The following is a 24567-nucleotide window of genomic DNA, read 5'->3' as shown; positions in this document are numbered from 1 at the left end:
ATATATATAGATACTGTGCATAATTAGATACGTTAAAAGGAATATTATAATAATATAGGTATTATTGTTATAACATATGTTGTGTTTCGGTTACGTATAATATTATGTAATATATAGCTACGACAAAGGAACAAAATTTACAAAATGCGATATAAACAACACTATAATAATATAATTATACAAAATGTCTACAATGGGGTTTATAATTAAACGATATATTTTTTTTCAAATATAATAATATTATGTGTGTCATTAAACTAAATTAAAACAATTTGATTTATGATCGAAACAATGATATTATTTTTGTGATCTTTACACTGCGTTTTATTCATTGGCAACTAAATATAACTACATATTATTTATGTATATTATCTATAATATTATGAAATGCTTATGATATACACGTCAGTATATTTCTTTGAGCCAACAGTCCCGACTAAACTTATGATCTAATTCTATTCAAAATGTTTACTACAATAGACATCGTTTAAGCAACCGAATGTAATTTAAGCCAGATGTATATCTGGCCTCACGGTACCCCGAATCCATGTCAAAAGAGGTATAAACCTTCCCTTTCGACGTGAAATCACGTGTTTCTACCTCAAAACTATTAAATCTCCTCTAAAACGTTATTGTGTACGCATTGTGCTCTGGAAAATACCGAAACCAACAACTATATTATAATATTGTTGTATGCGAGTTTATGTAAGTACATTTTCATTTTCAAGCAATTCGTTAGAATTTTGTTTTACTAATTAATTATTTTGACTGCATAAATGTACTTAGAATTTGCATAGTTTTCTTTTTATAATACCTAAACGGGATTTTGTATAGGATTTAAATTAATAAACTCACTTATTCCTACTTAAACAAAAAATCCATTTAGTCTCATAAAATAACGAATGCTTATAAATAAAATACGTTAGAACATTATGCATTTCAAAAATAATACAATAATGTGTCTGATAAACTAGGAATCTAAACAACATTTTATACGAAACTTTGTCTATAAATAACAAAACAAAATGTCAGATATTTTTATTTTTATTTTTTTTTATATACAACTGTTGGACCTTGTACATGTTTTTGACAACGTTGTACGGCAAGTTTGCACAAATACATTTTTGGGTTGGATTCATTTCGTCGTATATTATACGCCATAATGTCGTATTATTAATGTACAAAGTTTGAACACAAAACGAGAAAACGTGCTATCGGACATGTATTTAGAACACACAAATTATTATGCTCGCAATCGACGTTTAAAAATTATTTAAAAATATTATTTTATTACGCAACGTTTTGGCTCCATCAGACAATATTATCAAAAGACAGTTATGATAATATATTATATTATATGCCGTACAAGACTTTGATTAAATAAATACTGTTTCGACTTTCGACATTTTGGAAACACAACAAATCGAGTGGGTACGTTGCGGGAAATTCTGATCAAATATTGTTGTTATTATTATTGTTATTAATATCAAAAGTTTGAAAAGCATTAAGTTTGTGAGAAAACTTGGGGTTAATTTTCAATCTTCCCAGGTGTGTTATCGATTACTATATATTATTATAATATTACAATGGTTGCGTTATTTATGCACATTTAAATGCGCTCACTTACCCAATGGTCGCTCTAAAGTTTTCGACGGTGTTCTGACGACCGGCAATGAGCTCCTTTGCTTGTTACCTCTTCGGAACCCGGTAGAACTGGTTTCCACTTCGGACATTATGCCTGGATCGTCATCGAACAGCATCCCAGTAGCCGGTGGATATCCTCCTCTGGACGCAGGGGACTGTGAACCACAGGAAGACAGTTAGAATTTATTTTGATAATAAACATTTGGTGAAATTCACAATAATGGTCATGTTATATTAAGCATTACCGTCTAGGTATAATATTGAAACCGAATAATAATAACAAAAAAATCGATTCGTATAACCAAAAAAAAAGTACTCATCTGTTAAACTTTATGTGCCACAATTTAATTATAAATTATAATTAAAACTTATATGCGCATATTTGAGTCGTGACGATCTGATCCCGGAACAAAAATAACCAGTGTAAACCTGACATACCGTGACTATCAGTGACGACGAAATGCAAAAAATAAATCGACCAAAATATGCGTTAACTACATGAATGTTTTTAAAAATAGATTGCGAAATAATGTGAATATATTTACATAGTATAATAATGTATAACCAAAATAAAAATCTCAAAAATCTCAAAAGTCAAAAAGTAGAACAAAAAACGTACATCACAATAATAGGTACAATAAATGCTTAGCTTAGGCAACTTGTTTTCTTGAAATTTATAAAAATGTGAAAATATCCAACTATTATGACCTGCTGCAGTTCACCGTGCACTGCGAAATGCCCTATTGTGCATGGTCGTAAGTCGTATTTTCAAGTTTTGTTATTTTTTTTCCGAGTTTGACGTACTACTGACGTATAGTAGTCAAGACAACGGATAAGCACCTCCATAAAAATATGACCATACGCAGATTTCCAAAATACGTGACGGATCAAAAGTAAAAAACACAAAGCTATATACACATGCGAATTGTTTTATGTTTTATAACATCGTAGTAGTAGATGACAAGTACCTACCCACAAAACAGTCGTATAATATAGTTGTTGTAGTATATTATAATATAAAAACTAAAAAGGTTTGTAGTAGTTTGTCGTTCAATTAGATTTCTGCAAACTTCGAGGAATCGAAAAAAAAAATGCGTTTTTGGTATTTCAATCAAAAGTACAATATTTAATTGGATTCACAGACCGTGTAAAAACACGAGACGCACGAAATGAGTTACAAAAGTTATCGATACTGGTAAATTCTTTATCAATTATTATGTGTTTTAAATTAAATTTATTTAGCGGTTCAAAATAAACTAAAAAATTGATTAAAAATCAAATAGAGCCGAGTGAACGAAAAATATTAAAAAAAAAACCAACACTAAGTATGATTTAAACATGAAAAATTTTAATTAACTGAAACATACAAAATCGTTAAATGTGGTAAGTATATGCAAACAGTTAACACTGTTGTCAAACACGTTTGCGTGGATAAAACCGTTTAATAAAAGTTTAACGAGAAAATTAATAACAATATTATTCTACAAATATTCGTAATAATACCAATGTTGGGCGACGACTTACTTTTTTCCGTTGCATTTTCGTTCCCATCTATAATAGCAGCGCACACCGCAAAGCAAACAAAACGGCGGCAATAAAACAACAACAAAACATTCATTTAGTTACGGTAAAAGCAATAGCACAATAATATACATTAATTATTATAATGGTGTGTGTTTTTTTTTCATTTACGGGTGGTCGGCGTGGTAATAATAATAATATATTTAAGGGGGCTGGAGCGTGCAGATCAATTTTCGGTCGAAGACATAGCTCACGACTTCAATCTCTACGTCCAATTTAATGTTCTGATATCAATTTTGAAAGCCGATTTGAATTCGTCACTAAATTATCTATGCTTTTCCAATTTAATTTTTCTTATTTTTATTTTTTTTTACTTAGAAATTTACTAACAAAAATTGTAAAAATATAGATCATATTCATAATTCAAATTTAAATACATTGATATAGAATATGAAAAATGGACGACGGTTAAAGCATAGTAAGTTTAGAGGAGAAATCAAATCTGCTTTCAAAATTTAAATCGAAACATCCTACTGAACGTATTGATTGAAGTCACTGGCAGTATTTTTTGAAAAAAAAATGTTTGCTATTTTATAAAGTAATATGTATGAGGTGACACGTGCATGCACGTAAGTCAAATTACAGACGTACATACCCGGTCACTATGATGCCCCTATACAACGTGATCGGTACTACGAATTACACACACTAAAGTTCATTTACTTTCAACATATTCACAAGACCCAAATAACTTGAAATATAAAATGCCTATTTTTTACTCCTTAGAATGGATTACGCTCCAGCCCCCTTAATGGCGAGGTGGTTGAACCGATAAACACGTCGGACTCGTACACTGCAGAGTTGTATCTGCGTGAGCAGCCAAGTATATAATATTAGTATATTGTGTTTAGATTGAAAAACGAAAATATTAAGTTCATCGGGCGACTCACCTCCAAATCCATGGACCTCGTCAGGGCCGGTTGATAGTTGTGATGTTGATCGCCGGACAGCGTGTGCCGCCGGGGATCGTCTCTCCTCGAAGAACGGCCGCGGCGGAGTTCGTCACCTGCAGAAAAAGACAGAGACATGAATGAAAACAATCTATTGTCACAGGCCCGTAAACAAGTTTAAAATGTTGTGTTTAGTGGTGGAGTAGGGGGAGGTCAAATCAAAATGTTTACGACACATGTTTTAATATTATATTATTTTCATAATAATTAATATTATGCATTTTATTATAATAATATCAATTATAACAATACATAATATTATTAACTATTAACTACGTTAGTAAAATAATCAAAAAAACAAATGTATTTAAATGCACCCATTTTAGTACTCCACTGGAATAAGTTTAATCTCAACGCACATACACGACGTTTGGATGAATTTCTTTGACACCCAAAATCGATAAACTGCACAGCTAGTCTTATACATATTACATTCTAAGGGCTGAGGATTTCATACTATTGCCCAATTCCCAAAGAAGGGTGTCAATAAACGAGTACACTGGTGTAGTAAAGATAATTTTTAATAATATTTTTTCAACGAAATACTTATTATTTTCATAACTTACGATATTTTATGAGTATGATGAAATCGAAGCGCTCATCTGAGCTATTTATCGGTCACGTAAGTCCTAAATAAACTGTACATATAACATTCAAATTTTTAAGTATTTAAACACAGTGTAGGGATAATAGATTGAAAATTATTATTTTATTACGATTGCTGCCCATATTATTTTTTAATAGTCAAGTGCACATTGGTATAAGTATTTCCTAATATTGTGCTAAGCCATCTCGTTGACGAAAACCTATTCATTATAATATTTCTATTATATAAATAATTCCATACATAATACAGTAAGTATTTTCGTTGTTCGCGATTGATCTGTATAATATTATTACAATGCGTTACAATTTGCAAATTACAAACATTAAAATCGATTAATATGCACATTGTTGGTTTTATTGTATCTTGTCGTAATCGATTATCAATTAGTCTTACATCAGGCGTCTGAAGAAGATAAAACGTTATCCAATGCAAATAGCCGGAATATATTATATTGCTCTCGATATAATATTTATGAAGCTGGTATAATTTGCGCTAAACGTCTTGAATATATTATATTATTTACGTGAAAAACAGAACTATGGTACATATATTATAAAGATATGCGAAAACCCATAAAATATCTTATATCTACCAATACCTCATATTATACACCAATAGAAATAATTTTATGATCGCAGAAAACGTTAAACAAATACGACATGATAAAAAAAAAATACCTACTTAAGGTTAGACTTTTTTTTTTATAGATATATGGAGTTTACATGTCAAGAACGTAGTTTATACGTTACGTTACGTTTTATATGTATTAATACGAAACGTTTCAGAAAATATAAAAATGAACAAAATCGTGAAATGTTGGGTGTGAGCAATAGCAAATAGGTATATAATATTATTAATTATTTAATTATAATCTGTTTCCATTTTATATTGAAGTGAACTGTATTTAATGCAACTCATCAAATCATATTATTTGTATCGCCAACACAGGCACCATAAGATTTAAAGTACAAGTAAAATTTTCGTGAAAATGTTGCATAACATAAATACAATTTTATGCCAATAATATCAAATATTTTTATCAGGCTTTTAAAATATACAATGTTTAATCAACATTTTTAATAATAATATATTTTAACTGATAAATTACACTATACCTACCTACATTATAATAATATATTCGCGAATTTCCCTTTAAAAGTTAGTTTAAATTAAAAAAAAAATATTTAACTATTGTCTTAAATATAAATATGCAAATATACTATAAAAATTTGAGTGCGCTTATCTTTATTTGAATCATAAATATTCATTTGGCTTAAAATAAATTTAAAAAATATAAAGATCATTATAAAATATATCAGCTATCGCCATTGAGTGGTAAAATAATTAAAAATATAATATTAGCCTGTTAGTCTCTTTTGTTTTTGACTTTTTGTTATTAAAAACAAAAAAAAAAACAAACATTATAATAATAATTCAAAAAGATTTAATAAGGTATTTAGCGAGATTTTCATCGATACGTGTTTATAATATTATGAAAAACTATAATAATATTATAACTTAGCTACAACGGAGATATAATTTTTAACACGGCACTTTGTATAGACAATTTTGATACACACTGGTGTTAAATAGTTCTGCAGGCTGCGGACATAATATTATTATTTTTATTTTAGCATGATATTATAATATTAACACGTATTTATTTCATGTAAGTTATAGTTTAGTCACAAAATCTTAAATTTGTATTTACACATAAAACACAATATTTGAACGAATAATTTTAACTGCGTAAATTTTTATTTAAATTATGCTAAGTATTCATTTACAACGCTTACATAAATTATAACATTATTTTATTTTCCAACTATTCAAGATAAAATTGAATTATAAAGAAATATTTGTCACATGGGACGTAAATAGGTTAGGTACCTACTTGATGTTCAACAAAATCTGATACTGATAGTTACGGATCTGTATATATGTACGTACATAAACAAGAATATGTTTGAAGTCTAGAACAATTTGTTTACAATTTAAGTAAACATTAATATTTGGGTGGGAGAGGAAAAGTTCAACGCATAGGTGGAACCAGTAAGCAGACGGGAAAGTAGATATGGGTAACATGGAAAAACTATTGTAGAGTAAATTTGCACAAACAATATTTTACACATATGATGGAGATAAGGCAGGTAAAATACGATAATAGAAATACACCGGTGACGACATCTGCTTAGTAAAATTTAAAAGTTTACTAGACGAACAGGCAAAGTTGGGTAGTACAAAGTAAACAAAACAATCAGTTCCTATATAAAACTTTCACACGAATTAAAAGAGCAGATACATTACTGAGAGTGCGATGAGAAATGCAATATTTTAGAGCATGTGTGTTTTACAATTAAAACTGTTTTTATGGTCGAATGTAGACCAATGGACCATAATATTAATATAGTATTAAATAATAGATATCATAGACACAATAAAACGCAGTTATAATATACTATACAATACAATATTATTGTCATATAACTTACACAATAGTTTTAATAGTTTTCGATGACAACTACGACGTTTCGGTATCGTTCGTCTCACTAGGAGGCTATTATTTCCGTTGTTCTATATATATTATATATATATATATATATATACTTTACAATACGCAATATCGTTTATGACGCTTCAGCAACGCTTAATTATTGCCAAAATATTACACAGTGGCCGAGTGGTGTACGATTTCACGTAACTAATCCTCTTCATATTCATCTCTTCACTATTCACTTCACCTGCGTTTACTTTGACAAATCCGTTTACATACTAGGTGAATGCCTTTTGGACTATATAGTACACCATATATATATATATATATATATAGCTATTCGTATATACAAGTGATTATTTCAACCATAAACACATTTCATATTGAAAAGTACAAACATCAACAAAAACATTTATTTTGCATAACTTGAAGACATTAGAAAACTATATTTTTGACTAGATATTTGCTATTGTTATAATTTTTCAAGTGTTTGAATGACAACAAGCACTTTTAATTTCATAACTTATTTAAGTCTTCAAAACGCATATATATATTTACGTTTTACATTTCGCGGGGTATCCACGTGCCACTCCATTCTGTTCATTAAAAACTTAAAATAATTATAAATTTTTACTAGTTTAACTACCTTTTTGTCAAGAATTTGATTTTTATACAACTAATTTTCAAAGACAAATGACTGCTTCGAATATGAAATCAGAATTTAATGTTGTCATTCAACAAAAGTTAAAAGTTACGAAAAAATTGGCAAAAAAAATTGAAAAATATAAATTATTTTGTCATGACTTTAAATTTTAAATTATGCAAAAATATATTTTCAAAAAGTGTAACACTTTTCGAGATATTGAGTGTTTAGCGTTGAGCAGTTCGTCGAGTAGGTACCTATAATCTACGAGTTTGGTCGGATCACGAAGCTGAGTCAATGAGTCGAACTAGAGTGCGAAGACTATATTGAATAGTAGATATAGAGGGCATCGAGAGAGCTAGTAGGCATATTATAATATAATACCGTTTCGATCCAAACACTTAATTTATTATTCTGTAGATCTCCGTTATTATATACCGATACGCAGATTTTAGAATGCAAAACGCGATTCACCGTAAATATATTATATATTTTTTTCGATTAGTCAAAATATTAAACGATTTCTAAGGCCTTCGTTCACTTTTTATGGAATTTAAGGAACACTGTAAACCTAAAAAGGGCGTTTTACGAAAAGATCCGCTTTCAGTTACATCTAACGATTTACTCTTGAAACTGGAGCCCATCAATATGAATGTCATCCAAATCCTTTCGAAACAAATTTACTTTGTGTATTTCACCAACAGCCGCGTGTATATATAGGTAGGAAAGAATATATTAACGAAGAGGCGTAGAACACGTTGTTTGATTACTGTCTGTAAAACGAATTACGCACTTATTATTTTTTTAAATACGATATGATATTACTGTATAATCGCAGTTTTATTGATAGGAAAACCATGTCTGCCGATTTACATGGTTCGGTGTTCGAAATCTAATACATACGCTTAAATTCCAAACATCACCACAAAACACTTATATAACGCGTGGAACGATAAAACTGGACCGCTGTGAAAATCAAGATATTTTATAATAATATAATATATAGTAACGAATCGTACAACGCACTATTGCGGTTCTCAACTGTTATGAATTATATTTAACGTCACTACGTCAGTCTAGTCTCGAGGGCAATTTAATTCTATAGTCGCACACAAACATTGGTCATACGCGGTTGCTAAACATATATATGTATATGTGTTTCTGAATGTCGTTATCAATTAAATTTTCTTTTTAATTGAACGCTTATGACCGTCGTGGGTCTTTTCGTCACCGCAACTGTAACGTCATTATGTCATTTTAAAAGTATTAATTGTACCCAATTTGAAGTAAAAATAAAAGTTAAACTCTGTGAACGCTCAACGGAACATTATAATTCTCCAATAAACATAATTTAGCAGAATATATCATACTAATTTAGTGATATACTATTTAGCGCGACATATTTATGTCAACATACCTACATCTGCGTAATGTTATATAATATTGTGTTTATTAATCATTGTATAAAGATTAAATAAATGATTGTCATATAATAAAAAATGTCATAAATGATTAATTACATTTAGTTCTGATCTGTGTAGCGTACCCTACGAGTGCGTAGTTTTCTATGAATATAAATATAATATTTGACAAACCGTGATATATATTTGAATCTATAGTTGTGGTAAACTTAACCTTTAAAATGTCTAACGGTGCAGTCATTAGATTTTATCCATATCTTCTTAAGAGTTTCCTCGTCATGTTATACGGCGACATGTAAGTATGTAACATAGTATTATGTGGATGAAAATACTTTAAGAAGCTTAATGGAGTTTCACATACCGACACATGAATACAACGTCATAATACTTGGGAATTTTGTGCGTCAATAAGTTCTTAAACTAAAGACGAATGCTTCTGGAGTTATTATTACTCTGGCACATTTGTGTACAGAAGTCACTTGTCATGTAGCGAGATTTAAAAAAAAAAGTGTCAACGATCGTTTTGATGTTACAAAGAGAATAAAAAAAAAAAATGTTTGCAAAAACTATTCGGTATTATAAAAACCACATAAGACATCAAATAATTTAGTTTCTATCCATTTTAAAAAAAGTCTGTTATATGATATTACCCCAAACTCCGTCTCAAACCGTATTGTAATTTTGTCCAGTTAAATTGTTAAATTGATTATCGAATTTAATTAAATTACCTGTTTAGTGGATGGTCGTTGCGTCGATATATAGGTATATCGGAGTAGTATATATACCTATATATATATATATATATAATATATTATATAATAGTCAATAGAGAAGACAAACGTATTTTACCAAGACGATATTTGTCGGGAATCGTCAATTCCGACAGACTTTACTTTCGTTTTCACGAGGGACGACCTTTGGAAAATAACCACTTACTCTATTTGCAGAGAGTATCGAACGGTTAACGAGCATTTAACATCGGTGACGGTTCTGTGGAGAAACTGCGTAGCTGGAATTGACAATGTTAAGGAATAGCTATAGAGAAAAAAATAAATCAAAATCAAAATGTGCTAATTATACGCATGGTTGACGTCGTTTCACCCTTCGGCCTCGCAAATCCTTCAACTTGCTATACGAAAAACCACGTCACGTAAAATATTGGGTTGCCGATAAATTTTGTTTTCCGAAAAAAATCAATTATGAAGTGTAGCTGGTAGTTTAATACAACAATAAAGCCGTTATTCAGTAGTGATTTAACTATTTAGTCACATTTATAGGCTTATCAATTTAAATACGTTCAATTTGGATTTATCCAAATGGCTCTATACCTAATCGTGTCTAAATTGATCTCCACATTTACACAACCGGTGTGTAATGTATCGAGTGTCAAAAATAATGCCGTTTAAAATTTTATCATTTATGCTGCTCCAAAATATGTTTACAGACACACCAAAAAAACACACACACTTCATTGAAAAATCAATACACTCGTCCCTCTAATCTAAAAGTTATGTTTTACTTGTGGAGGTCAATTTATCACAATATATAAAACCCATTATACCGACTGGTCAGTACATATAAAACGGATTTAATACGCGTATTATACCAATACTATACAATATTCTACTGACCACCATAGTTTTTGTAATTCAAAAACGCGAAGAAGAAATCGGTCATAAGAAAAACTTGCGTACCTAATCATTGAAATATGGTGACATCGAATATTATTATTCAGAATATCTAAATGGTAGTTGTGTGCAGATGAATTGCCACGATTATTCCAAAAGTATTTAAATAATAAACGAATTGGAATTGGATTTAAGGAAACGTGCGACTGATTGTATTGCAATACAAAAAAAAAAATACAACCCAAGTTACACAAATGTATAATATAATATAATCAGCATAGGTCGAAATTGAGATGAAATGATCAAGTAATGATCCGACACGAAAACACTTACATCTAAGCGTTTGAAAATCTGAAATTACAATAGGAAATATTATACAAGATATTATATTATTTTAATTTTATTCTACGTAAGCACTTAGTGGTAGGTATATAAGTGTATAACAGGTGTTACTAATGAGATTTAATAAAGTAAATCCACGGTTTAAATCATATGTTGTTAAAGTTTGTAAACTTTCAGGGACGAATGCAAAATACTATTTCGTGAGTTTACCGATTGCTTACAAACATGAAATACAAATTTATGTTTTTGAAACTGTTGTAACCGACGATTTTTTTTTTTTTGTTTTAATAATTTATAATACAAATTATATATGTGCAGAAAAACAATACGAAGTTTGGTTTGATTTTTGATTGATTATATTTTTTCCTGATACTAAATGTATATAATATATATGTACGTGTAGGTATAATATCCATCACTCATATACTGACACGGTCGATTTTAACGCCATATGCGGTATAATAATATTTAAAGCATTTTTATCATTCGTATAAAATTTTACTTTCTGAAATACGAAAATCACATAACCGTTGTGTAAGCGTGTGCTAACCATAAGTTTAATTTATAATTCAATGTATGGTTTTAGACAAAAATTGCTCGAGATCCGGTAACACTGAGATGTAAACTAATATATTTGTATTATAGTTGTATTAATTTATACATTAGACTTGCACCGTACCAAAGGGATATATCGTACTGCCTCTGTCTGTTGTGTTTATCCGGAACCATTTACATTATGAAAGCTAAACAATGGGTTAAATAGATATGACGAATTATTATTACTCTAACGGTTTCTCTAAATACGGACGATAACAGATTTTATCAGAAATATATAGCTTGGTTTTGGGTAGTAAATTATGTTGAGTAGGTAACAATTATAATATCGTATCCGTCGCTGCCACTCCACTTTATAGCTTCTAAAAATATTTTAATTGTAAAATCGTCAATTTATTTTTGCAGTTGTATTCTGTTCGTACCTAATTGGTTTTATATTTTTGTTGCGGCTGTTGAATTTAATTGTTTAATGTTTCAGCGAAAATTGAGTTAAGTTAGTCATCAAGTAACTACAAAACTTAAGTGTTATATACATTATGTTTGGTTTTATAAATCGTTAATTTATCAGAATAATGAAAATAAAATAATAACATTGACACTCATAATAAAATATAATATATATTTGATAGTATATACTGTATAATACTACATTATAGTCTATTAAATTAAATCATGTTTCCTAAAATAAATTTACGAGCGATGAACCTAAATAAAAAAAACGTTCGGGTACGCCGTAATTAAATTCGATTATATTATTATCTTAAATAAATTATTGTCATGATACTAATATACAACTACTTTTAGTTCTATGGTTTAATTCTAGGTTTATGTCAATAACGTTCATCGAAATGGTTGACAAAAAAATTTGAGAATTTAAAAATAAATTAAAACGGCGCCAACGATAAAAAAAAAAAAAGAACACGTTTAGTGTTAACCGGAACTTTCAGTAGGATTATATTTCTTTACTTTGAATGTTCGACAGAATAAATGTTATCGAATAAAAGTACAAAGAAAATCTACACCCACGCAGACTATGTCGAGGAACATAAATCATAATAAAGTGTCACTACATTTTTATTGCTTCAACGATGGGTTTTGTATACGTACAAAAAGCAATAAATAAACACGATATCAGAAAGAAAATGTGATTTAAGTGAGAGTATAGTATTTATAATATACTTATTATCACGCTACATCGCACCTATCTCAAAAAAATGTTATACTTAATAATAATATAATGATTTATTTTATTTAAAGTTTTATTTTATTTTATTTAGGCAGTGGTCTTAAATAAGTAAATAAAAGTATTTATTGTTTAATAAAATTAAGTTTTAAGATTTTTATTTTTGTAGACCGTGGATTGAAACAAGAGTACAGGATACATATTATACACTGCAGTGACAATTATGACAATCATAAATGGAACTACCCAGAAAACTCTTTAAAGTTTTCTCTTATTCTTATATATTTATTAAAAAAGATTAAAACCCATTGTTTATTGTAATAAAAAAATAGAGTACAAAAAGTCTCAAACATCTCTTGCGTAACTTTAAGGAATTTAATCGTTGCACAATGAACGCAAATTATTATTAAATGAAAAACAAAAAACAAAATATAGCTTATTGAAAACCTTTACAATAAACGCTGTAGGTACCTAAACATTGATAATAGTATTAAAATATAAAAATGTTTGAAAGTATAGTCTCGAGTAAAAAAAAAACTAATTGTAAACCATATATATATTGTATACAGTTATATATAATATTGTATTATACTAGGAACTGTTCCTGAAAGCTTAGTATTATAAATTGAGCATTGTTTAAACATGAATATTATTAATTTTATCCAATCGCGAAAAAAAACAAAATAGATATTATAATAATATTATGTAATAAATAATTATTATCCGTCACACGTACTTTTTATAATATTTAATCAAAAACATTATTATTGTGATTTTAAATTGTATTGTTATTTGTCATTTACTATGAGACGCGAGTGCAGTAAATGCATTAAACTAAATTTGACAATATTATAAATGTATAATATATTTATGTATAGAAAGGTATAATTGTATTATTTCGATATTATAATTTACAAAGAGTACATAATAGTCATACATATTTTGATAGTATTATTGTTTACATAATAACACGTCACACTTTAATTTATATAGAAGCCATTAATTAAATAAACCACTTTGCATAGGTATTATGCAGCACACGCTCTTCATAATTTGATGAATATTAGATTTGAAAACCACTAGTACCTACTGCCGTATAAAATACCGATGAACTATGTTTGACAAATTTTCTAGAAATAAATTTTGATCATACGCGTAGGTAATTTAAACGTCGTTTCTTACGAATTAGAAAGAGTATCGCTACTGTGATCACATTATCAAAATAAGACGCTATCAGATTTATTTACGTAAATTAAGTTCACTATGAATTCCATTATAAAGTAATTAAAAAATACCGTCCCCTAAAGTCTAAAAAGAAAGTTTAAACATTAGAGCAAAATTTGCGTACACAATAACACAAGTACGAGAGACGATTGAGAAAACCATTTTTTAGTATGTTTTTTTTAAAGTTTAACAAGTGAAAAATAATATTATTTTATTCTACGATTAGTTTGTAAAAATTAATTTAAGCTAATAATATGTATAGATAAGTACTAATGTTATTAGGATTATTTTTCGATAAGTAAATCAATGGTGAAATAATGGTTTCTACGGCGTCGTAGATAGGCAACTAAAAGTATAACACGATAATAATATTGTAATGAGATACCACAAAAACAGCATGCCAATGTATTGGGAACACCGAAAACCCACGCCGAGTATACCTATCTACTTAAATTGGTTCATGCCTTATATCTAAGCATTGAGTACAGATATATAGATGACGAATAACCATTACTCCGATTTCATTTTATAATAATTCGATGACGTGGTCTGCACAGTGAAAATATCATATTATGTACGCAAGGCGGTAAATCTATTTAGTGCCAGAAATGTGATAGACACCACTAGAGAATGCCACCACTAGAGAATATGCACTAGAGAACGATTTCAGTTTTGCCAACAAATTATATTATATAAAGTCACATTTTTTTGTTTTGCTTCTTCCGCTTTCTTCATGTAAAATATTTCAAAAAGATTTCGTTTCATTATTCTAACGAGATTTTAAACTGCAAATAACCTTCATTCTGTATATATTTAAATTTGAGATCCAATTTTGGTCGGAGAAAAACCTAATTCCAACCGGAATACGCATAAGTAGCAATGTTTTAAACGCGATGGTTGTGTATAGTTAGTTGAGTAAAAACTAAAAGGTTTAGAATATGCGATCAGAATCTCAATACTATTTCACAAGATTGGATGTGATATATATATATATATATAATGGAGTATTAGGGTGTAAAGGAATAACACAAGATAAAAGATTCCCGGCAATGGATTCTTTTTAAGCGCCATAAACCTTCTTCAACGTAAATTCTCTTCACAATTTCAATTTCAATTGGCCATAGTTCTATTTATACATTTATATCAATATTATACGTAATACAATATTCGGAAAAATAACAAAGAGATACGTCAATGGTACATATTTTAAATATTTTAATGCTCTGCTCATAATAATTGTAAATACAAATATTACTGTACCTACTGTATCTGAAACGAGCTTCCACCCGTCAATATTAAATAAATATAATAAAGGTTATCTAGCTATTTTGTCTGATGTGTATGATATAGAATAATAATATATGATTTATTACTCAGTGAAAAATAGAATAACAATATAGTTAAGAATAAAATGATAAACTTATATATTATTATAATAAGCGGCTGAACGAACATTTTTACGAAAATACGAAATTATATTATTTGTAGATTAGTACGTCCTAAAAATATCTGAATAACTAGAGTAGGTCACTCATGGAAAATTTCCACTTGGCTCAATAGTCGAATCATAATCTAAGGCTCGAGTACCAATTGTGTATTCACTTTTCACATACAAACACGGCCAGAGGATTTCTATACATACCCGCGGTCCCTAAAGGTTGTAAATTGTGCGTAGTTTTTGATATATTATCAATATTTTTTTTTATTCGTGTGCCCTTTGGTTATTCGCATTCATATTTAATTCATGATAGGTAACTGCGCAAGCTACACTCTACAAAACTGTAACTCTCCCCACCTGCACCTTAACCTCACGCCGAACACCGTGTTTAGAAACATATATATGAAATAGTTTTTGACTAACCGAATACCTACACGAAAAAATAATATATATTATGTTATCTGGTTAGTAATATAATTTATAATTGGTCGTATATGCATGACAAAAAACTTATACTAATATATAATAGTGATGTATGTAAATAACTATTTTCAAAAAATTAAGAAAATTATATTAGTTACAAAATAAAATTAGCATCTTGTTACTTAGGAAACACAGTTCATATTTAAATGATTTAAATGTTTCACACACAACCAAAGAAAAGAAAACGTATTAGTTTTAAAAATACTAAAATTATATATTAACAAAAACCTGATTTTAATCTATAAATTATCTTTAGATTTCTATACCATTTTACTAAGCGTATATTGTCCACTGCTTATGATTTTATGAAGACATAATATTACGTAAGACACATTACCACGACAGTCAATCCTACTTTTGTCATCTTGGTTACCAATGTGCTATATTAATTTTAGGAAAATATATCGTTAAACGTCAGTATTGTATTGTATTGTGACCCCAGATATGTATCACCTCATTATCTTTAGCATATTTTTTTGTTGACGTAATAACGTTAATTAAACCGTGTAATTAAATTGTACTAAACTGAATTTAATTATGTAAGAATATATCCTAAATTATTGTTTTTATTAGTTTTATTCAAATGTTGATGCATACCTCTACTATATTATATTAAGATGAAGGTAGTTTTCACTATCGTAGTTTTCTTTTCCTTACTTGGCTTCAAAATGTTTTAATCCTCTTTATTCAAAGTTAAAATACTAAAAACCGAGCTTTTTACTCGAATTTTTATTTATTATTAAAAATTTAATATTTTTTAGTAAGGTCAAATCCATTAAACACATTAGAAAAAAATATTTGATGTATCTTTTTCTCTAAATATTAGATTACAACTTCATACTTTTGAAACTTCTTATACAAAGGGAAAATATTAAAAATTAATATGTAAATAGGAGAATGATGAATTATATTAACGGTATTAATTTAATGATCAATAATAAAAAAACGTTATAAACTTTAAAAAAAATGTATGGTTATATACATCTCCAATCACTGCAGTTCAAAGTTTTAAGTTTTTAGTTTATTTAAGTACAATAATAATGTTTTTAGTATAATTTTGATTTACTGTACTCGTATTGGTAATAATTATTAACACAAAATATTAATTAAAATATAATAATAATAATATCATGATATGCCGTATTATAAAAATTATTGGGAAAAACTAAAAAAAATAGGAATATATTTTGTTAAAATTTTAAAATTAATTGTTTGGAAACCAAGGTTTCTCTCAAAATAATTTTTTATCGTATACAATGATTTATATCATTGAATTAAAATTGTACCAATCAATTACAGCCCCTGTTCAATGACGAAGTACACTCGACTCATATACTGTACATCGGAGCAGTATTACCTACTTTCCAATCTTTTTAATGTACCTACATATTGATTGTACATAAAGAAATTCAAGAAAATAACAACAGTCATATAATATTAAACGATAACATTATTTTAAGAGATTATGTAATTTGCATAATCTAATTGTTTATAGATAATTAGAAAATTATGTTGCAATAATTTTAAGCAACTTCATAGAACAGTCAATTATAACAAATGAGTAGTTTTAATAGTATCAGCTGACAAACGACTAACTAAAATCGTCGTTTATAGAATGTAGCAACTTTATAGATATGGTAACATTATATCGTTATAAAATATTATAATATTAAAAACAAAAAATAGTAAACCGACACATCGGTCTAAGACAAAAGGTTCAAAAACTCTTACTGTATGAACTACTGCGGCGGCTCAAAACAAATGTCTTGTGGTAAAAAAAAATAAAGAACACGTAATGGGTTTAAAACATTAATACATTATCAAACAACATAAAAAAGTATATTATCACTATATACAGGTATTCACGATCTCGAAGGTGCACTTAGTTTTTATGTTTTTACGCATAATAATTTACAAACTTTAAAACAATACAATTATTAATATTTCTTCTCGCGCGGATACTACAAACAACTATAGTAATAATATACTTTATAATACAGTGAAACCTCCCCTAACGGACACATCCGAATAGCGTGCCAACGTTTTTTTGTGCACAGATTTTTACCGAACAGCAAGCTTTCTACAAGCTCAATTCCTCTGAATAGTGGCCACAATAATTTCAGTGACCCGAGAGTATCCGGTATTTAGAGTTTTCACTGTACACGTAGAATATCGCGCACACGTGAATATATCAGCCGCCTTTTCACGGTACGCGTCACGCATAGGATCTTACCACATCGTCGCCATGGAAAATATGGTACGCAGAATTCGGGCCGATAAATCCTATAGAACGCCGAAGACGTTTTCCCGAAGTCTTTTACGACCCCGAGAGTGTCCGGTATTTAGAGGTTTCACTGTATACGTAGAATATCGCGCACACGTGAATATATCAGCCGCCTTTTCACGCGTAGGATATTACCGCATCGTCGCCGTGGAAAATATGGTACGCAGAATTCGCGCCGATAAATCCTATGGAACGCCGACGATGTTTTCCCGAAGTCGTTTACGACCGATACGACTTACGACCCGTCGCGGTTACGCCCCTTTCGCGGTCGGTGCGCGTTATCGTACGACTCGCGGTGGTTCCGACCGCCGCGCCGTTAACCGTGTACTGCTACTGCTCCTCCGCGCTGCGACAAAACTCGTGCCAGCTAGCCGGCCGAATGTATTATTGCTTTTTATTTTTTACATTTTATCTCGTCCCGTTTCCCCGCCACGGCTGTTAAAAATATACAAGGTGATCCGTTTGACTGCAGGCCGCGCACCGATTTTTCGGCCGATTTCAGCGATTTTTATAAAAAAAAAAAATTCGAGCTTAAAATAGACATACTAGGTGCATCAGATCTCAGAAAAAACATTTTATTTTTATGGAAAAAAAAGTACGTGCCTACTCGTATATATAGATCACATCGGCCGAGGCCTAAACGGTCTATTTAGACGGGTCGTTCGGCGTCGTCTCGTAACAGAGCACAGGATGGCTGGCACACATTTGGTACACACGTCGTTTCACACGAAGCGTTATACTGATATAATAATATATACATACCTAGAGCGTGCGACGGGAAGTCTCAAGCGTCGTTTCGAACCGTTGCCAGATTATTTTAGAATTTTTTTTTTTCGTTAAATCTCGTACACGCGAATTATGATATATAAATAATACTGCAGCAGTGGTGTTATATACGTATTATAGGTAAGAGGTACTATAGTTGTTATATAATATGGACGAACGCTCGGCCTGTACACTTTAATGGATATCGATAACAATTATATTTTTCCTCCCACTGGAGACGCTGTATTGTATTATAATAATATACGGGCAAAAAAAAAAAACCGAGACAAAAACGATTTATGGCACCCGTTGCCGATGCCATTTTGTCCTCAAGAATACACTCTGCGAGAATAACGACACCGCCTTGTATAAAATCAACCAAATTTCATATTTATTTTTTTTAATTGCTAGAGAGAGATATTTTACAGCCCACATCGATCTCTGTTTTTCAATATTTTGTCCTCAAACTTTATAATATGTCTAAACAAAATACAAGATAAAAAGCATTTTTTACAAATTGTTTAATATAATTATTTGAAATAAAATACATTATCAGAGATCGATGCAGGCTGTAGGAAGTCCACTTCTTTCAGATAAAAAAATAGTCATCAAAATCCGACTATTCTACAAAGCCTGAGAGTTATTCCCGTGAAGTAATTTTTTTCGATATAATACACCCTATCAAACCCCCCCCCCCCTAAATAAGTATCGGGTTGTATATTAGTGGAAAAGTATTATAATTGAGGTGGCAATTATAATATAACATTTTATTTTCACATTTTATTGAATTTCGGAAAATTTGAAAAACTGACACTGGGCCCCTTAACGAAGTTGCTTTATTAAATGTCAACAGTATAAAACTAACGAGCGCACATAGGACGTACAACTGCAGAGGTTCTATAGTCTATAATATATTATATACATATTTTTTTGTACGATTCTAAATTCCGTATAATATACCTACGTAAGCCAACAGTTCGCAACACGATGGTATGACCCCAGCTATTATCGGGATTATTATATAATCGCAGTTATACAAGGAGGTGCTCAATTTTTTACATCTAATAATGTACCAATAAAAAAAATTTATTTTTTCTAGTTGTACAAAATATTTATTGATTAGTTTTAGTTTAGAGCATGCGAATGATAATTTATTTAAACTCTTATAAACATTATAAATGCTGTACAATAAAAACGAATAGTATAATAATACTATTCAGTACCTACCAACCAGATATTTATGTATCGGTTGTGTATTTTTAGAAATGTAATCGGCTCTATAGATTATTAAAATATTTTGCACTAACCAATATGATTTTCCTCCTGCCCTGGAAAACCTAGCATCGGCGTTGTTTCATATTTTTAGTTCATATAGTAATTGTTGATAATTCTTGTTCATAGGACTTAGTACTACCTGCTAAGTGTTTACAAGCTGAAAAGTCACCAATTGGTAGAATTATATTGAAAATTAATATATGCATTTTTATTTTTAATATTATTATACCCATAGAGGTACGCGGAATCTTACAATAATAACCCAACAAAAAGCCATGTATGAAACTAAATCTTATCATTATCTTAGCTCTACAACTGTACCTAATAACTCTTTTTTTCTGCTTCTTAAAATAGATTAGAAATAAAGTAATGCTTTGCCATTACATCCCTAGACGTATAATAATCACTGTAGGTATATATCCGCTTAAAACTGCGGTAATAAGTAAACAACAAAGCTGACAAGAAATCGATAATATAGATGTGAGATTAAAGTAAAACTTTCTACATTATACAGAGGCGCCTGACCACCAAAAAAAGGCGTGACAACATTTCACCATGACACGCATCTACCAACGAATTAAGTGGAACTGAACATTAAGAAATTGAATTTAAATTATCCTCAATTAGCATCCTTCTTATATTATATTTATTTTATAGTTATACATAATAATATATATTATAATATGTATTTATTAACTATTCAGGGCAAGGGCTAATTATTGTTTAAATTATAAAATTGTTTTATTACATTTATGATTTAATATTATTCATTAATATTTCATAATTTTATACCCGCAAAGGGTGAACGATATATTGAAATTATTAATGAATCAAAACTAAAATCAATTAACCAAATCGTATTAGTTTATTTCACGACTTCTTAGAAATATAACTTGGGGACAAGAAACTAAGATTTATTTCTTGAATTAAATGAAGTAATTTGAAACAGAAATATATTTTATGTGTGGGATTAGAATATTAAATTCAACTCAACGTTAACTTATAAATTATAAGCCCTAATACACACACCATATTTTGTTATAGATAATTTAATGTAAATGTCTTTTAATGTAAAAAGTAATGATACATTTTAAAGATTTGAGACGGTATCAGATATAGTGTGATGGTCAGAACTATACTATCATATTTACAGTCGATGAATGATTAAATAATTACATCATCATGTAGGTGAATATGGTTCGCCAGTTTAAAAAAAGTCATGACACCCCCCCCCCCCCACTCATCAGTATAATTACCATATACCATGCCACTGACACTGTAGGACGTAGGCATACTATAATATATCATTAGCTATCTATACTGACCCAATAAAATAAAATATTTCATAATTAATAATTAAAACTTATAACACAATATATTATTATGTAATATGTATACGTCATGTGGTCATATTTATATTTACATTTTTTTCGGTGGATATCTTTTGTGGCCTATTTTTTCGCCTACCGATGTGGGTACATATTATTTGCGAGCATTAATAAACGACTCTTCTGTCGAAAATATATGTTAACGATTTTGTTAGTGATTAGTTCTAGAACGATTGATTTATATAAAAATAATATAAATTGTATACTCGCCAATACGAAAAAAAGAAACAATAATTTTCGTGTACACAAACAGAATAGTTTTATTTTGCATGTCAATAGAAACGTGTTACGTGGCTCAAATTGACCGAACAGTTTAATTATACTTTTGGTTCAAAATTTTCGATTTAGATTGAAAAAAATCACCATCATTAAATAACGTGTGGTTCAAAGTGGCTGAACATATTTCAGTAAAAAAACACAACGGCATACTGCAGCTGGTGCCACGGGTGGCCCGAGATCTGTGCCGGTCACTTGCCGTTTTGCGACCGTTCGCGTTCTTTCTCCGGTCTTCGCGTCACGTTCACCACCATCGTCCGGAGATTTCGGCCAAGTACCAAGGTTTTCGGGGACGTTATATGCTTCGGCGGCCACACCCGAAACACAGCCGAACCACCAACTTGACTCCATGCGGTGGAAAATCGCGACCGTTGACGTCTGGCCGGCGGTTCCAGGGTTGTTGCCCCCGGGTCCAGACCACTTACCAGATCCCCGGAACTGTTGATCAGTTCACGACCATCGGCCGGAACCGCCTCGACTTCTTCAAGCAACGCAGAGCCATCGTCGCCCGGCCCATTCTTGACGATGATCGGTGAAAACGATGATGCCGTGCAATCCTCGAAAGAATTATCATTAGCGTAATCATAATGTCTTCCAAGAGCTCATTAATAACAGCAAGTTCTACTTCATGGAAGTTATCAGCAGATTCGTTAGCGGCCATTATCGTATTTTTGATATCAGCTTGTGTAATGCACGTTTCGTCTGTACTCTGATGAAGATTTCAAATTGACTAAGTATAGATATTATATTGATTTCATCCGATGAATGAATTCAAAAAACTCCTCGACGACGAGAACAACGTCGTATATTACTATAGCCAGCAGTTTTTCCAAAATTAAATGATCTAGAAAATAAAGATTATGGATGCAGTGGTGACTGATGAAATGTCTGTTGATCCAAATATAGCCATATATAATAGGTAGGTAATCTTCTTCGAATAGAATTCAGTACTTATTGATGTATTGATTTTAAACTATTTAGTTTAGGTACATAATATGAAGAAAATATACACGTACCTATATCATATTAGTATATATTCGAGTATATAATTTAATACAAATGTAGCATCTGGCCTTTACCTTTAATATCTGTATACATTAATTTTCAGTGTTGGTATGGATTATGGAAACCAAAACGTTTTAATAATAAGTTCATAAAGTAGAAATATTGTACATATTTAATACAATTACATTTTGGCTATATACTTACCTACTTTACGTTTTTAGTTTTATTCGACCTAATGTAACCTAATGTACCTAATCTACTATTTAGTAGAGACAATTTTAATAATTTTTATTCTGAATTTGATCTAAAAGAAAAAAATGGCGAAGGCTCGTCTTCTGATGTATGGTTATGTGTACAACGAAACAACGGACGAGAATATGCAGCCAAAAAAAAAATGTGTTTTTTATAAAATATTTAAATTGTATTTAAAATTAAACTTTTTATACGTATTTATTAGCTACTTGAAATATTTCGTGAATCGTGATTTTAAATACCAATTGAACGTACAATGATCGCGTATTATTTAATTTACCTATGTAGTACCTACCTATAATTCCGAATTTAAAACATAATATGCCTAATTACAGTTTCCATAGAAAATCGTCATATTATATCTTTAGTAATATATAGGTTTATATACCTTATATTGTGTCATTGTAGGTAGTCTATGGGTATGTACCAACTACCAAAGATATTTACTATTGGATCATTTAATAATAAACAGACACGACTATCAATAAAATAAAGTTATCATCAATAACATTTTTTTGAATTTTTACTATTCCAATACTTTGTAAAAACGAAAAACGTAAACGTAAAAAAAATGTATCGTAGAACATTTTAAAAGTTGTTGGTTACTTATAACTTTTTTTTCAACTTAGTTTTAAAATATGTATGTTTATTACAATATAATATTGTATTAGTTGTATTAGTGTTATTATTTCTGCAGTTCGTATATTACAAGTACACTATATACAGTAAATAATATACATTACATCCCCAATCCCCATACGTGCAATTTTCCTATTCATAATAACTTTTTTTTTCATTTCATTGAATGAATAAATGACATGCATACTAATCAATAAAGTCATAAATTATTCTTGAATTAGACAAAAACATACCCAACTAAAAAATTGTACATGGAAAAGATAACTTGACTTCGATAAATCCATCCATGAATTAACTAGTTTACTAGATTTAGGACCTGGCAATATATAACATGAGCTAATAAATTACTCTATGACCTATTTAACATATGTGAATTATTGATGTTTCAAATGGAGAAAGGTTAAAAAAAAATAGGAGGAAATAATATGGAATATTATAGATTTCATCGGTTGAGTGGTACGGAGATTATAACTGCGATCGCAGGCTATCA

General features: G+C 29.8%; 1 protein-coding gene across 1 annotated transcript in view; it reads right to left on the bottom strand.

Annotated features, from left to right (window-relative positions):
- Positions 1-24567, bottom strand: part of LOC103310490 (coiled-coil domain-containing protein AGAP005037) — a gene marked incomplete at its 3' end in the record, with an annotated part of 236940 nt that overhangs the window by 150871 nt on the left and 61502 nt on the right. Inside the window, exons 4-6 of the mRNA XM_029489839.1 lie at positions 4116-4231; positions 3169-3195; positions 1628-1799 (exon numbers count right to left, since the gene is read on the bottom strand). Coding sequence (XP_029345699.1) covers positions 1628-1799; positions 3169-3195; positions 4116-4231 — 315 coding nt within the window. The remainder of the gene's footprint in view (positions 1-1627; positions 1800-3168; positions 3196-4115; positions 4232-24567) is intronic.

Source organism: Acyrthosiphon pisum, chromosome A2 (assembly GCF_005508785.2).
Source record: "Acyrthosiphon pisum isolate AL4f chromosome A2, pea_aphid_22Mar2018_4r6ur, whole genome shotgun sequence".
Lineage (NCBI taxonomy): Eukaryota > Metazoa > Arthropoda > Insecta > Hemiptera > Aphididae > Acyrthosiphon > Acyrthosiphon pisum.
The sequence above is the reverse complement of the archived record's forward strand: the minus strand, read 5'-3'. Positions and strand labels throughout refer to the sequence as shown.